Raw genomic sequence first — 16,493 nt, forward strand, 5'->3', positions numbered from 1 at the left:
GCTGTCCCGTGTTGAGGTGACAGGCTTTTGCTCACCATCGAAACTCCTGTTGCAGGCAGGGAATAAGGGTAATTACTGTTTCCAGGCTGTTGCAATGTTGAGTCCAAACACTTTTTAGATACCATTGAAGTTTCCTCATATGCAGTCTTGCATATGGAATTAGTAGAATGCAGGATGCCATGAAGCCCAAAGACTGCAGAATTTTTCTTGCAGATAACTGGGTCTTTGTTGCCAACATTCTGAAATACGTAGTCAGTTGTCTGTGTTTGTCTGGCGTGAGATAAGCCATCTGGGCAGTTGTATTTAAGCTTGCACCCAGAAATATTATCTCTTGAGAGGGTACGAGTTTTGATTTCTTTTCGTTTACGGTGTACCCCAGACCTGTTAGTAACCTTTTTACAAATGCCAGATGCTGTAGTAGAGTGTCCTTGCTCTCTGCTTGAATAAAGGCAGTCGTCCAAGTAAGGATATATTTGTATTCCTCATTGTCTGCAAAATGCAATCACTGGTGCCAGGCATTTTGTGAAGACCCTGGGCGCAGTAGATAAGCCAAAGGGCAGTGCAGAGAATTGGTAGTGCATTGAGCCAGCTATAAATCTAAGGAATCTTCTGCATGATTGTCTGATTGGGACATGCAGGTATGCCTTTTTTATGTCTAAAGTCACAAGCCAAGCCTTCTTGCCCAGCATGGGCAGAAGCTGCTGTAGAGTTAACATTTTGAATTTTGGAATATCCAGGAATGTGTTTAGGATAGACAGGTCCAGTATTGGTCTCCAGGCTTTGTCCTTTCTGGGTACCAAGAATAGCCTTGAGTAAAATCCTAGTCCCTGCTCTTGCTGTGGTACTTGTTGAATGGCTCGATGAAATTTGTTTTTGTGCCTCTGCCCATTGATTGCGTGGTAGGTCTGGCATACCGTTTTGGTCTTGGCATGGTGTGAAAGTGGAACCTGTAGCCTTGAGATACGATATTTAAGACCCATTTGTCCTGGGTGATCATGTGCCAATTTTGTGAAAAAAGTGCTAGTTTTCCCCCCAAAGGAGCTGCCAGAAAATAAGTGCTTGGTGTTGGCTGGGGAAAGTCATTGACACTGTTTCCTGTATGGCTGTGATTTTTCCTCTCCACTTTTGGAGGTAGAAGCACCCCATTGCTTAGCCCTGTATGAGCCTTGGGGCTGTGATCTGCCTCTGGGGCATCTGTATCTGCCTCTTTGTGGCCTGTCTGACACTGGAAAGGACCAATTCTTTGTAGGCCAGTTCCTGCTAAATCTGGGAGGCTGTACCTGTAAGAAATCCTTCGCTGTTTGCACAGATTTTGCTTTGTCCTCCACTTTCTTCAACACTTCTTCTGCTTTAACACCAAACAAGGTATCATGTTATAATGGAGCATCTAATAGTTTTGCTTTGACATGATCAGGCAGATCCTGTTCTTTTAACCAAGCATGCCTCCTAATGACTGAACCTGTGACTGCGGCCCTGCAGGAGGCCTCTAGAGAATCGAAACCACATTGCAAAGTATGTTTTCCCACTTGTTCAGCTGCATGTAATAAATCCTGCATTCCTTTGTTTTCTGCACATTCTGAATGTCAACATTTTTTGTTTAAGCAGTGACATGAGATATTGCTGATATTTAAGCATATGAAACTGACAGTTTAAAGCTCTTACAGCCAAGGTAGCAGAAGTATAAATCTTTTTCCCCCATCTGTCCAGGGCCCTTAAATCCCTATCAGAGGGAATAGTTTTTTTTTTTTTGCAGTGGAAGCTTTGACCCCCCCTTGGGACCCTGAGAGATAGTTTCTGGGTCAGCAGCAGGGTTTTTGTAAAAAAATTTATGAGAATCCGGAACCCTGTAGTATCTGTCTGGCTTAACAGGAGCTGGTGGTAAAGAGTCAGGAGATGGACCGGACTCTGTAAAAACATCATCTACAGGTCTGTGCTGGGGTAATAAAAGGAAGTCTCTGAGCCTTTTCTTAGATTCAGAGTAATCTTGGCTCTCCCAATGGAAATGCTCCCTCATAGTATGCAGGGTCTCCCCAAAAGAATAATCCTCAGGAAGAGAGGCTGAAGGGATAGATTCTTCAGCATCAGAAACCTCATAGGGAGGAAGGGAATATTCATGTTCAGAAGAGGAATCAGAGGAAATGGAAGCCTGATCTGAAGATTCATATTCTATCTCTTGCCTAGGCCTCTTATCAGGAGGGGGATGGGAACCCCTGATCAAAGTAATTAGGTCTTCGGTCATTTTAAGCATCTGTTTTTTAGGCATAGAAACCTGCCCAGTAGAATGCTGTACTTGTTTCTTTGTCTTTAGAGCTGCTTTTAGTCTTTGCCTTTGAAACTGAAGTTGGCTTTACATATAACTGTGTAGGCCTGAAAACACCCTCAGAAGCCGATGCCTGCTCAGCAGCTCCGGACCCATCTGAGGGAATAGTTTCCGAGTGTCCAATACCTTGAGTTTCCAGTGGCCTAGTTGGCTCCACGTGGGAGTCGGACGCGGCCTGTGGCTCTGAGGTAGTGGGTGTCAGGGGCTGCGAAAGCGCCTCACTGAGAACGGGCGAACCAGCGACCGGCCTAGCGGAAGCCTAGTCATCGGTTTTGGACCTCGGACGCCTGTCCTTTTCTTTTTCTGTTCCAACGGCATTATATAATTGAATCTTCGGCCAAAGTAATGAAATGCAAAATCGTACCGACACTTAATAGTGCGTTGGTTAAATCTAGCACAAAATCGACAACTAGCAACGTCATGGTCAGGGCCTAGGCAAGGAATATAGTAAGAATGAAAATCCTTATGAGGTATTTGCTTCCCACAAGAAATACAATTATTAACTTTTTCTGACATCGGTCTGGAGCAAGAAAAAAGTTTCCCAAACGGGGTACTTCGCTTTAATGAAGACTTCAGATCTGAAATTCGAATTTGAAAATCTCAGGAGTCGGCCGACCGGCACTTGCGAACTGCATTTGCTTCGGGCACTGCGCGGCAAGAAAGACTGAAGAAAATGGAGTCGGCTGCATCTTTTATACCCCTGGCGCACTGACGTCAGGGAAGAGGCGACAGCAACAAACGCCGGACCTAGACTTTGGAATTCAGGCCGACTGAGGGTAGCCTGCCAGCAGGATAACCCAATTGTAATGACTGCAACAGTGAAACACGATGAACATCTCTACACGCGCAAGTTAAATCTTGCCCTTCTGTTCAGTGGGGATGGTCAGCTAACCGATCAAATGAGAGTAGCAAATACCTTTAACCCACCTATGCATCCATTATTAACATTATTTGAGCACATGTGTGAATTTGACATAAGAAATTTACACAGAAACTGTAAAGGGCAGAAAAGAAATTTGTCTAACAAAGAGATGGAAGCCTTGAATGTATTGAAGTCCCTACCTGTCCGAGTAATAAAACCGGACAAAGTTGGAGGACTGGTGATTATGGACAAAAGTGATTATAATAGCAGAATGGAATCTGTTTTAAATGCTGGAACATATGAAATATCTACTATTAATGAAATGAATGTAGCTTACAAACAGATTAATTCTTTCATCAATGTCCTGTTTATTGAAGGTATGGTTGATTTGAATGTTTTTAATTACTTATCGAACTTGAATCCCAGTATTCCCTCATTGTTTGGTCAACCCAAAATCACAAAAACCTGCACAACCCCCCCAATGAGAGCTTTGGTCAACATGAAATCATCCATTACATATGCATGTGCTAAATCTGTTGATTCCCTCTTGAAAAAGTATGTAGTGATGGAAGAACAAATTTGTAAAGATTCTTGGGCCTTTTTAGCTTCTATTGAGAATTTTGGTTTTCATCCAGATGTGTTGTTTTAACAGTTGATGTTGTTGACCTGTATTTCTCTATACCAGATGAAATTGGGATTGACTGGGTTGTTGAAAGGTTATTACATCATGGCGCAGAGCGAAAGGAGATTAGATTATTTCAAGAGTTAAAGGACATTATTTTAAAAAATAACTATGGAATGTTCAACAACAATATTTACAAACAAGTAGTGGGAGTAGCCATGGGGTCACCGTGTGGAGGGAGCTACACTAATCTAGTAATGGCTCAGTGGGAACACCAGACAATCTTTTGTGACAACAGGTTGATGGAGAAGGTAAAGCTATATACCAGATTTTTGGACAATGTTTTTATTACGTTCAAAGGTTCTGTAGATGATGCTAGAGTGTTCATACAGCACATGAATGACAGTGCACCATTTTTGAATTTCACTTTTTCAGTTCATGAAAAGCTAATCACCTATTTAGATGTGGATTTAAGGAAAGAAGAGTGTGAGAATCGGTACGTAGCTAGAATTCACCGTAAGAGCACTTATTCGAACACTGTTACATTAGACTAGTTGCCATCCCCCACATCAGAAGAGATCTGTACTCAAAGGCCAATTAGTTAGAGCGGCAAGAATGACAACTGATATGGTCAGCTTTTTGGATGAATGTGAGATTTTAAAAAACATGTTCATTAGCCGTGGTTATCCTGAAATTTAGTACTTGAACTAATAAGTGAGGTACAAACTAAAAGAAGTACAGGTTTTTATCGACCTATCCTCACTGGTGAACAGAGAGCAAGTGTTGCACGCTCTAGCCCTGTTAATGAACCATCCATGTGTGTGAATGTAGAGCTAGGAGAAGTTGAATCATGTCCTATGGCTACTGGTGCACGTAAGGAATTTAAAAGGAGCTTTATTATGGTGTATAATTTAGAAGCAAGTGATTTGAGATGGATCCTGGACATAAACTGGAATCTACTGTATTTTGAGAAGGGACTAATTGAGAAGTTGGGAAATTGCCCGACTTTAATTTTTTAAAGAGGTAGAAATTTAAAGAATTTTGTGGAGGCAGAAGTAAGTATCTCGCACAGAATAATGGGTACTTACAAATGTGAATCATGTAACTACTGTAAATTCATTTCAACAGGATCAAATTTCAGTGTGGGCAAAATGAAATATCAGACGAGGGGTAGGTACAACTTTAATTCCAAAGCAGTGGTGTACCTGGCCTCCTGCCAGCTATGCCCTGCGTTTTACATAGGGGAGGCTGAGAGATAGGATATACGAACATGTATACAATATTAGAAAGAAAACAGTTTAAATGCACTGGCTAGGCATTGTAATGAAAACCCCAACCACAGTTTTATGTTTAGGGTAATAGATCAAGTCACCCCAGTTTTAAAAGGTGGCCCCTACCAACTTCTTTTAGAAAAGTGGGAATTAATACGGCAGTTAAGATTAAATTCTTACACAGATCCAGGTTTGAACGAATTCACTTCACTTCACTCTCATGTATTTTAAAACTGAAAAAGTCTTATATTTATTAGTTTTTAAGTATTTGGAAAGTGTCAATTGATACATTTTATGACTATTTTACACATTGTTTGTATTTTATATGTACAGTATAATTAAATAGGTAGAGTATTTAGAGTGAGGAGCGTCCTGAAACTACTTTGGCCAGTAAGTGCTGTTATTTGTCTTTTTTGTATTGTAATTGTCATAGGCTGGTTGTCATGTCAATCTTAATTTAAAAATGTAACTCTCTTGTTTCGCACAGCTGACTTGTCTGATGAAGTCTACCAAACTGGCAGGGTAGACGAAAAGTGCGTCACTTTTCATTTGGAATAAAGCTTTGTGGATTATTCATTTGTGCACCGGAGCCGTTATTTTACTTATTTTGCTCGTTTGGTCCGTGTTGTTGCTTAATCCCCTCCACATATAACGACACCAAACTACCAAACACACTTTTTACTATATTTCTGCAGGGGGACAAGCCCCCCTGCACCCTCCATGTGAGGGCTCCACCCCCCCTGTAAATTAAATATATCAACTCCAAGAACGCAGTACAGTGGGAAAAAGTAATTTCCTAACCCCACTGTGTCAAGCCCGCCTGCAGAAATGTAGTAAAGTGTGTTTGGTGTCATTAAATGTTGTTATAGTGGAGGGGATGTTATTTTCATGTGCTTTGTACTGTTACATGTTATGAAATTCAGTGTTATGGGTTTTAGATGTTTTGAAGGGGACCCATATATATATATATATATTATATATATATATATACACAAACATACGCACATATATATATATATATATATATATATATATATATATATATATATAATAACTACACTCACATGCACAGACATGTATATTACACAGAGGCAGGCACAAAATTATAATGGAATCATGGCAATGACTGGAAATTATATTTAAAAAATCACACACATAATTCCTGGATTTTTCTTCTTAAAAATAAAATTTCATTATCTCTAACAGCCAGAAAATCAGTGTTTCTGGAAAGCGATGATTTATGGAGGTTCTTACCCGATCTGCTGTTGCATTGTTAAGAATAACATCCAAGATGGAACTACTCAGCTCTGATGCACAGAGTTTGGTTGCACCTGCTTTTACAGCGATGGACAGTGCCACGCTGCGTCCATGTCTTACCATCCAGTCAGTACCAGAAGCGTCAGCTGAAAAACACAGATGTAATAATCTTAATAGTCAGAGGATCACCTACACTTCTAATGACTGAAAAAAAGGTCAGAAAAACATTAATCACAAAGGAAAACACACAGGAATAAAACATCTAAAGTTGGCATTCACCTCAAACATATCATAAACAGCAATTTTCTTTCCAAACTTGCACATCTCATAAGGGTCTCTTAATAAGCCAGGAAATGACTAATGTAACAGCAGCAGTTAAGTTAAGGAAAAGTCACTGGTGTAGGCAGCTGCGGTTTATGTTTACTGACACATGGCACTTGCAGGTATGTTGACGGTGTTTTCTGAAAGGTTAGGTTATGAAAGAACTTATTACTGTAACAAAAAAAAAATCGTTACAAGTAACTCACTCAATAGGCAAGTATTCTGGAAACTTATCCATCCATGAAGTGGAAATGCACCAAAAATTCATCCAAATGTAAGACGACACTGCAAACAGACCCTCTATATGCGAGATGAAAATCCCCAACTATGCGGAGGCAATGTGCCAAGAAACCCTCCACATATGAGGTGCCACTGTGCCAGGAAAGTCTTCAACCAAGAGGCGTCAGTGACAGACTCCATCAGGTGGGCACTAAGTTAGAAAATCTTCAGACCAGTGAGGTAGAATATGCTAGAAAAAGTACAGTTTTGTACCTACCATAAATGTAGATGTTCGAGTGTTCACACTGCTGCAGTCATTACACTTGGGTTATCCTGCCGTCAGGCGGTCCCGTAGTCGGCCAGAGTTCCAAAGTCTTGGTCCGGCGTCAGTTGCTGTCGCTTCTTCCCTGACGTCAGTGCGCCAGGGGTATATAAGAAGCATCTGATGCCATTTTCTTCAGTATTTCTTGCCCCAGATGTCAGGTGCCCCCAAGAAGGTAGGCAATACATATTACTAGTAAAAAATATACATAGAAAATAAAAAACAATACCTTCAGTTACAAGCAAATACACCTCAAAGGTTGTACAGGATAGAAAGGTATAGATAAGTCCAGTTAGTTCAGAGGGGATGGAGGGAGGGTAACCTGGACTGCAGCAGTGTGAACACTCGAACATCTACATTTATGGTAGGTACAAAACTGTACTATGTTCATCATGTTACACTGCTGCAGTCATTACACTTGGGTAGAATCCCAAAGCTAAGGTTGGGTGGCTGGTCTATAAAGAGTTGGGATTGGCTATGAGGCCCTGCAGAACTGCAGTGGCAAATCCTGCTCTGGATTTAGAGTAAAGAGGCAGGTGGTAATGCTTGGTAAAGGTGTGCACTGAACTCCAAGTTGCAGCCTCCAAAATTTCCTTGGTAGGTACTCCTCTGAGAAAAGCTGTTGAAGTGGCTATTGCCCTGGTGGAATGTGGCCTGATGTTATTAGGGACTGATTTTACATGCTGTGTATAGCAGTAACAAATACAGTGTCCTATCCATTTGGATATAGTCTGCTTTGAGATAGCCTTGCCCTGTGATCCTGCAGCATATGCTACAAACAGTTGCTCAGTTTTCCTGAAAGCTTTTGTTTTGTCCAAGTAGAAGCGTAGCTGCCTGTGTATGTCCAAAGAGTGCAGAAGTTTCTCCCCTTTATTCTGGGGATTTGGGTAAAAAGTTGGCAAATGGATGGTTTGGTTAAGAGCCACACTAGATACCACCTTTGGCATAAAGGTAAGGTTTGTCCTTAAAGAAACCCTGTCCTGATGAAAAATTATAAAAGGTTCCACTGCCATTAATGCCTGTAGCTCTGAGACTCTTTGTGCTGAAGTTACTGCCAGGAGCAGAGCTGTTTTCCATGATAAAAATTTTAGATTGGCTGTATTGGCTGGCTCAAAAGGTGGTAGGGTCAGTTTTTCCAAAACGAAATTGAGGTCCCAAGTTGGTGTTGGTGCTCTCCGGGGCGGTCTTATGTTTTTAGCCCCTCTGAGGTACTGCTTTAGTAAGGGGTGAGAGAATAAAGGAGGATCCGTGCTGTAATGTGCTGAAATGGCAGAGGCGTGGATATTAATTGATAAGGATAGGCCTTTGTCCAGCATCTCAGTTAAGTATTGTAAAATCTGAGGGATGTTTGGGACAAGAGAGTCAAGGCTTTGAGCCTGGTTCCAGGTGCAGAATCTCTTCCATTTTTCTGAGTAAGCTTTCCTGGTGCTAGGCCTCCAAAATGACATCCATAACAGCTTTAGAGAGAGGTGTTGCCTGTTTGACTAATGAATCTGCCATGCAGCCAGGTTTAGGGTTTTGAGCTGACCGTGCAGGATCTGATTGTTTTGTTGAGTCAGAAGGTGTGGAACTTGAGGCAAAATCCATGGAGGGCCTTGAGCTAAGTTCTTTAAGATTGGGTACCAGTACTGGCATGGCCAGTCTGGAGCAATCAGGATCATCTGTGGTTTTTCTTGTCTGGCTTTTAGGAGTACCTTTGAAAGGAGAGGCAGTGGTGGGAAGGCATAAACGTTTAGGCTTTTTCAGCTGAAAGAGAGCATCCACTTTCCACGCTTGTGTGTGATAAGTCCTTGTGCAGAATTTTTGCGGTTGGCAATTCAGTGAGGAGGCAAAAAGATCTATGTCTGGGCATCCCCATTTTTGCATTACCATGCTAAAGATTTGTGGATTCAATTTCCATTCGTGAGGGTCCATGATATTTCTGCTGAGATCGTCTGCCAGAGTATTTTTCTTTCCTGACAGGAATTGTGCTTGCAGATGAACTTGATAAGTTAGAGCCGTTTTCCACAAGGTCATGGCTTGCCTACATAGGGGATAAGAATGACTGCCCCCTTGCTTGTTTATGTACCACATTACTGTGGTGTTGTCTGTCTTTAATAATAATTTTCCTGGATGCACAAGGTCCTTGACAGCTGTTAGGGCATTTTGAACAGCCAACATCTCTTTTTGACTGATGTGAAGATGCATCTGGTCTGTGGTCCACTGGCCCTGAATGCATTTTCCTGCCATGTGTGCTCCCCAGGTGTAATCCGAAGCATCTGCTGTTAGAGTCTGCCTGGCTGTGGGTAGGGTAAAAGGCTGACCCTTGTTTAGGTGACATGCCTGTGCCCACCATCGAAACTCCTGTTGTAGGCAGGGAATCATTGGTATTACTGCTTCTAAACTGTGAGAGTGTTGAGTCCAAACACTTTTTAGGTACCATTGTAATTTCTACATATGCAGTCTGGCATATGGTATTAGTAGTAAGCAGGATGCCATGAATCCGAAGGCCTGCAGAATTTTTCTTGCAGGTAGATGGGACTTTTTTGCCAGTAATTGAAAATATTGAGTTAGTTGAACTTGTTTGTCTGGCATGAGATAAGCCATCTGGGTCACTGTATTTAAGCTGGCACCCAGGAGTATAATCTGTTGTGAGGGCACTAGTTTTGACTTCTTTTCGTTTACTGTGTACCCTAGAGAAATTAGCAACCTTTTTACAAATGCCAGATGCTGTAGAAGGATGTCCTTTGTCTCTGCTTGAATGAGGCAGTCGTCCAGGTATGGATATATTTGAATTCCTTTTTGCCTGCAAAATGCAATTACTGGTGCCAGGCACTTTTTAAAGACCCTGGGCACAGTAGATAAGCCAAAGGGCAGTGCAGAGAATTGGTAGTGCATTGTACCAGCTTTGAATCTGAGGTATCTTCTGCAATTTTGTTTGATAGGGACATGCAGGTATGCCTCTTTGAGGTCCAGAGTAACAAGCCAAGCCTTCTTGCCCAGCATGGGTAGAAGCTGCTGTAATGTCAACATTTTGAATTTCGGAACATCCAGGTAAGTATTTAGAATTGAAAGGTCTGGTATGGGCCTCCAGGCCTTGTCCTTTCTGGGGACCAGGAAGAGTCTTGAGTAAACTCCTTGTCCTTGTTCCTGTTGTGGTACTTTTTGAATAGCTCTCATGTCCATGAGGGCTGAAATTTGTTTTTGTGCCTCTGCCCATTGATTTTGTGGCAGGTCTGGCATTCCTTTTAGCATTGGTAAAGTATGAAAGTGGAACCTGTAACCTTGAGACACAATATTCAGAACCCATTTGTCTTGGGTGATTGTTTGCCAGTTTTGAAAAAAAGTGCTAGTTTTCCCCCTAAAGGGGCTGCCAAAAGGGAAGTGCTTGGCGTACAAAGGGGGAAGTCATTGGGACTGTTTCCTGTAAGGTTGAGACTTGTCCTCACCTCCTTTTGGGGTTGAGGTGACCCACTGTCGTTGTCTGTTAGAGCCTTGGGGTTGAGATCTGCCTCCTGGGCGTCTGTATCTGCCTCTCTGTGGCCTGTCTGACACTGGAAAGGACCAATTCTTTGAGGCCAATTTCTGCTAAATCGAGGTGGCTGTACCTGTAAGAAATCCTTGACTGTTTGCATAGATTTAGCTTTATCCTCCATTTTCTTTAACACCTCTTCTGCCTTAACACCAAACAAGGTATCATGCTGTAAAGGAGCATCCAATAATTTTGCCTTAACATGATCAGGTAAACTCTGTTCTTTTAACCAAGCATGTCTTCAAATCACAGAACCTGTAACTGTGGCTCTACAAGAGGCCTCTAAAGAATCAAAACCACATTGCAGAGTATGTTTTCCCACTTGTTCAACTGCATGCAATAAATCCTGCATTTCTTTACAGTCAGGAGCTTCTGAGATTGCAAGCATTTTCTGTTTTAACTGAGCCATTAAATGTTGTTGGTACTTAAGCATGTGAAATTGGCAATTTAAAGCCCTTATTGCTAAAGTTGCAGAAGTGTAATCTTTCTTCCCCCATCTAGCCAAAGCTCTCGAATCTCTGTCAGAGGGTACTGTTTTTTTTGCAATGGAAGCCTTAACCCCTTTTGGACCCTGGGAAATAGTTTCTGGATCAGCAGAAGGGTTTTTATAAAGAAACTTGTGAGAGTCAGGGACTCTATAATACCTATCTGGCTTAGCTGGTGCAGGAGGCAAAGAATCAGGAGATAAGCTGGATTCAGAGAACACATCATCCACAATATCTAGCACAGGCAGAACAGCCAGGGGCATGTGCTGAGGCAATAAAAGGAAATCCCTGAGCCTTTTCTTGGATTCTGAATAATCCTGACTTTCCCAATGGAAATGCTCCTTCATGGTATGTAAAGTTTCCCCAAAAGAATAATCCTCAGGAGGAGAGGCTGAAGGGATAGATTCTTCACCATCAGAGTCCTCATAGGGGGGTAGAGAGTATCCCTGGTCTGAAGAGGAATCAGAGGAAATGGAAACCTGATAAGAGGGAACCCCTGATTAGAGTAATGAGGTCTTCAGCCATTTTGAGCATCTGTTTCTTAGGCATGGAGGACTGTCCAGGAGAATGCTGTACTTGCTTCTTTGTCTTTAATGGTACTTTCGTCTTGGCTGTTTCTTTAATGGTAAGTTGTGAAGGTCTGAAAACACCCTCAGAAGCCGATGCCTGCTCAGCGGCTCCAGACCTATCTGAGGGATGAGTTTCCGTAGGCCCAATACCTTGAGTTTCCAGAGGCCTAGTTGTCTCCACGTGGGAGTCGGAGGCGGCCTGTGGCTCTGAGGTAGCGGGTGTCAGGGGCTGCGAAAGCACCTCGCTGAGAACCGGCGACTGGCCTAGAAGAGGTTTAGTCAGTTTTGGACTTCGGATGCCTGTCTTTATCCTTCTCTTTGCGTTTTTTCGGAATTGCGGTCGTCGGTTGATCCAACGGCATGGTATAATTGAAACTTCGGCCAAAGTAGTGTAAAGCAAAATCATAACGTCTTTTTATAGTGCATTTGTTAAATCTAGCACAAAACCGACAACTAGTGACGTCGTGATCAGGGCCTAGGTATGGAATACAGTAAGAGTGGAAGTCCTTATGAGGTATTTGCTTCCACAAGAAATACAATTATTAACTTTTTCTGACATCGGTCTGAGGCAAGAAAAAAAGTTTCCCCAACGGGGTACTTAGCTTTATTGAAGACTTCGGATCTGAAATTCGACTTCGAAAATCTCAGGAATCGGCCGTCCGGCACTTGCAAACTGCTTCGGCTTTGGGTACCGTGCAGCAAGAAAGACTGAAGAAAATGGCGTTGGATGCATCTTATATACCCCTGGCGCACTGATGTCAGGGAAGAAGCGACAGCAACCGACGCCGGACCAAGACTTTGGAACTCTGGCCGACTACGGGATCGCCTGATGGCAGGATAACCCAAGTGTAATGACTGCAGCAGTGTAACACTATGAACATCCCTCCAAACATGAAGTGGTGATGACTCTGGAAACCTCCTGTACATCAGCTAGCAGCAGAAAAATAAACCCTCCAATCACAAACTTGTCACTGCTAGAAAACATCAACTACGTGGCAATTTAACAGAAACTCTCCATAAGGTGATACTTTGATAGAAAATCTTCCTGTCATAGCATAACATTTTCTGAGAGCTCTTTTTAGTTTTACCAATATTCTGCCCTTCCCCAGTGATGACACTCCACCAAAACTGATATAGGAACAACTTGTAATGTGAAGGGTCAGTTCACAAATTAAGACGCATACATTTAACAACTTAATATTGTAAATTTAAGAAGTAACTAAGTATTTTCTAAGTTTCTGAAGTCTCAGGTCTCAGAAAACAAAATGCACATGGATACAGGACAGTTTGCAAATGCCTTTTCACTGAAGGAACATTTTAAAGTGCAATCAACTAAAATTTGTTCAGCTAACAAAAAAATACAGTTGTGTAAAATCTAAGCGTTACAGTAGAGGTCCTTCTCTTCACTCTTGGAATATTCTTATTCTTTACTTACAGTTAAACATGAACGAGCATAGGAATCGGTCTAGTTGCAACCTCACCACAAGTGTTGAGGAAAAAAAAAAACAGAAAAACTAACAGTCTTAAAACTTCATTGATGAGCTTGGTCACAAAAATTCCCAAAAAGCTTGTCACGGAGGATTGCCTGTCTGTGACGAATAAAGACTTGTTGCTTTGGAACACCACCTGGTTTTCATGCGTTTTGTGAATTATTGTGACTGAGCTCATCAACATAGTTTTAAGACCATTACTTTCTGGTTTTTTTTTTTAATCTTTTTTTTTTATGTTTGACTGAAGGGATTCCCTGCCAAAGGTAGCTCAATGTCCAGCCAGTATAACAACGCTTTAGGATTTTATAGACGTACATCACGTGTATGCTCCCCGCTCAAGGCGTAGGGCATAAAGGTGACATACGGATGTCCATACCTCACAAATGAATAGCCCCAGGAGGAACAACATGTGCATCCAGAAGGAGAAAAAGGAAAAGATTACAGCAGGAGGAGGAGGGGAGTGAACACTGCAACAGTGGAAAAAGACAAGGGGTTGGGAGGGTGGCCTAATGGTTAAGGTGTTTGCCTTACAACCACAAGGTACAGGGGTTGAGTCTCACAAGGGATAATTGACTTGGCTTAAAATGGCTTGCAAGGGCAGTTAGCCAAGTACTAATCTATGAACCTAATCTATCTATGAGCCTACTGGCGAACACTGCAAACAGTGGAAAAAGGACATCTACTGGCGAACACTACAACAATGGAAAAAAGGACATCTACTGGCGAACACTGCAATAGTGGAAAAAGGACAGCTACTGGCGAACACTGCAATAGTGGAAAAAGGACAGCTACTGGCGAACACTGCAACAGTGGAAAAGGACAGCTACTGGCGAACACTGCAACAGTGGAAAAGGACAGCTACTGGCGAACACTGCAACAGTGGAAAAGGACAGCTACTGGCGAACACTGCAACAGTGGAAAAGGACAGCTACTGTAACGGTAGGATTTCACTCAACTGTACTATGTCCTTCCCTATCACTGCTACAGCACTCTTTACTAAAGGGACAGAACAAAAGCTTAAGATGAAAGTAGGGAGAAGGAAGGCCTAGGAGACTCAAGAAACCCATGCAGGACAACTCTGGCAAAGCCAGCTTTTGCTCTGAAAACAACACCCAATTTGTAATGGCTAGTAAAGGTATGGACAGAGGTCCAAGTAACAGCCTCAAGGATGGAACTGGTATCAAAAGCTTTGAAAAAAGAACCAGAGTAAGCCATGGCCCTAGTAGAATGAGCCTTTACAGAGGCAGAAAGGCTTTTCCAACGAAATGAATAACAAAAAGAAATGGCATTAGAGATCCAAGAAGAAATGGTTTCCTTAGAAACAGCCAAACCTAGAGATCTGGGATAAAAGGAAATAAAAAAGGTGTTCAGACTTGCGAATATTCTTAGTCTCATCTAAATAATATCTGAGCTATCTATGCAAATCGAAGGTGTGAAAAACCTTCTCACTAGCAGACTGCAGAGAAGGAAAAAAGGAGGGCAAATTATTAGACCGATTAAGAGACTATTCATTAACCACCCTGGGCATAAAGGAAGGAATAGTACGAAGAGACACCCTGTCCCTATGAAAAACTAAAAAGGAGTAACAGCCCTAACAGCTGGGACTTCAGACACACTCTTAACTGAAAGTAAGGGCAAAAGACAGTTTTCCATATACAATGTTGTAAGGAAGTGGAAACTGCAGGTTCAAAAGGAGCCTGAGTCAATTTTTAAAGAACAAAATTAAGTTCACAGTAAGGTGCAATACACTTCCTGGGAGGTCTGATATGAAGGATGCCCATAAGAAACTGGTTGATCTCAAACCTAGAGGCCAAAGGAGTTGTTAATGGCAGACTAGCAGAAATAGCTGAAAAGTAAGCTTTAACAGCAGAATATGCTAGCCCAGCATAGTGCAATTCACACAAACAGAGAATCAGGGGGATCTACACAGAAAGTGGATTTGGGTTATGAACAAGCCATCAAACAGAAAATCTTGTCTATTTGGACATATAGGATTTCCTGGTCTCCTGCAGAAGCCTGAGCATGTCTTTAGAAAAAAAGGTGCCTAAAAGGGATCAAAACCCTATCACCCACAATGTCAGATGAAGAGTGGACAAGTGAGGATGAATGACAGACCCCTTGTCTTGTGCGAGTAGGTCCACCCTGTGAGGTAACTTGTGGTGGCTGCCCTTGGCTAAGTGAAGAAGAGAAGAGGAGGGAACTAATATCTGGGCCAAAAGGGAGTTGCCAACAATATTTTGGGGGAGTCCTGCTCTATCTTGGAATCAGAGTAAGGGAAGGGAAGGCACAAACATTCTCTTCCAAGAAAAATATGTGGCTTCCACCTTGCAGGCCAGAGAACCTGGCACTCTGGAGCAAAAAAGTAGTAGTCTTCAATGGGAAGTCAAAAATATCTACTCGAGGTGTACACCACTGTTGGACAATGTCCAGAAACATACCTTTGTGAAGCAACTATTGATGAGCTTGAGTTCTGGACCTGCTCAAAGAGTATGGAACTATATTTTGCACTGAAGGAATCTATACAGCCTGAAGAGTCACTTGTGTTTAGACAGCTAGATCCCAAGCCTGAAGAGCTAATCTACAAAGATGGTAGAATTGTGTTCCCACTTGCTTGATGTACCACTAATTGTGATATTGTCTAAATGTCTGTAGGGGGGAAAAGAGAGCTCTCATCTCCTTGATATTGATGTGGTCTGACTTCTGACAAGGGGGCCAGAGACCATGGACCTTGAGGGGACCGAAAGAAGCTCTCTACCCAATGTCTGAGGCATCTGAAAAAGTTCCCGAGAGGGTACTGGGGACTGAGAAAAGGAGGTCCCGGGTTGAACGACAGCTGATGAATCCACCAATGAAGCTAGAGCTTGAGGCATGGAAGAGAAGGGACAAGAAAATCTGGAATATGACAGTGTTGGAGCCATACTTTAGTAACCACTGATTGTTTCCTTATGTGAAGCCTGGAAAAGGGAAGCATAGGAATAGTGGAAGCTATGACTCACAGTGCCTTAAGAAACTCCATGGCTGTAACTGCAACCTGAGGAAGAAGGGATTGAAAAAAGGTGAGAAGAGAAAGATCCATGACAGGAGGCAGGGAAGCCAGCATAGTACTGATCTGGAGTCTACAACTGAAAAACACATGATCCTAAGAAGGAACAAGGACTTATTTTTAGAAGTTAATGGTAAACCCAGGGTTCGCAAGTGACAAACAGTATAGTGGAAGTGCTGAAGCAAGATCTTGGGGGAGGAA

At 42.3% G+C, this 16,493-nt stretch overlaps 1 protein-coding gene across 1 annotated transcript in view; it reads right to left on the minus strand.

Annotated features, from left to right (window-relative positions):
* GCN1 (GCN1 activator of EIF2AK4) overlaps positions 1–16,493 on the minus strand; it is a gene marked incomplete in the record, with an annotated part of 2,100,248 nt that overhangs the window by 87,436 nt on the left and 1,996,319 nt on the right. Inside the window, 1 exon segment of the mRNA XM_044068902.1 lies at positions 6,330–6,478. Coding sequence (XP_043924837.1) covers positions 6,330–6,478 — 149 coding nt within the window.

The sequence above is a fragment of the Protopterus annectens genome, chromosome 4.part0 (genome assembly GCF_019279795.1).
Source record: "Protopterus annectens isolate FY-2018-M chromosome 4.part0, PAN1.0, whole genome shotgun sequence".
Taxonomy (NCBI): Eukaryota; Metazoa; Chordata; order Ceratodontiformes; family Protopteridae; genus Protopterus; species Protopterus annectens.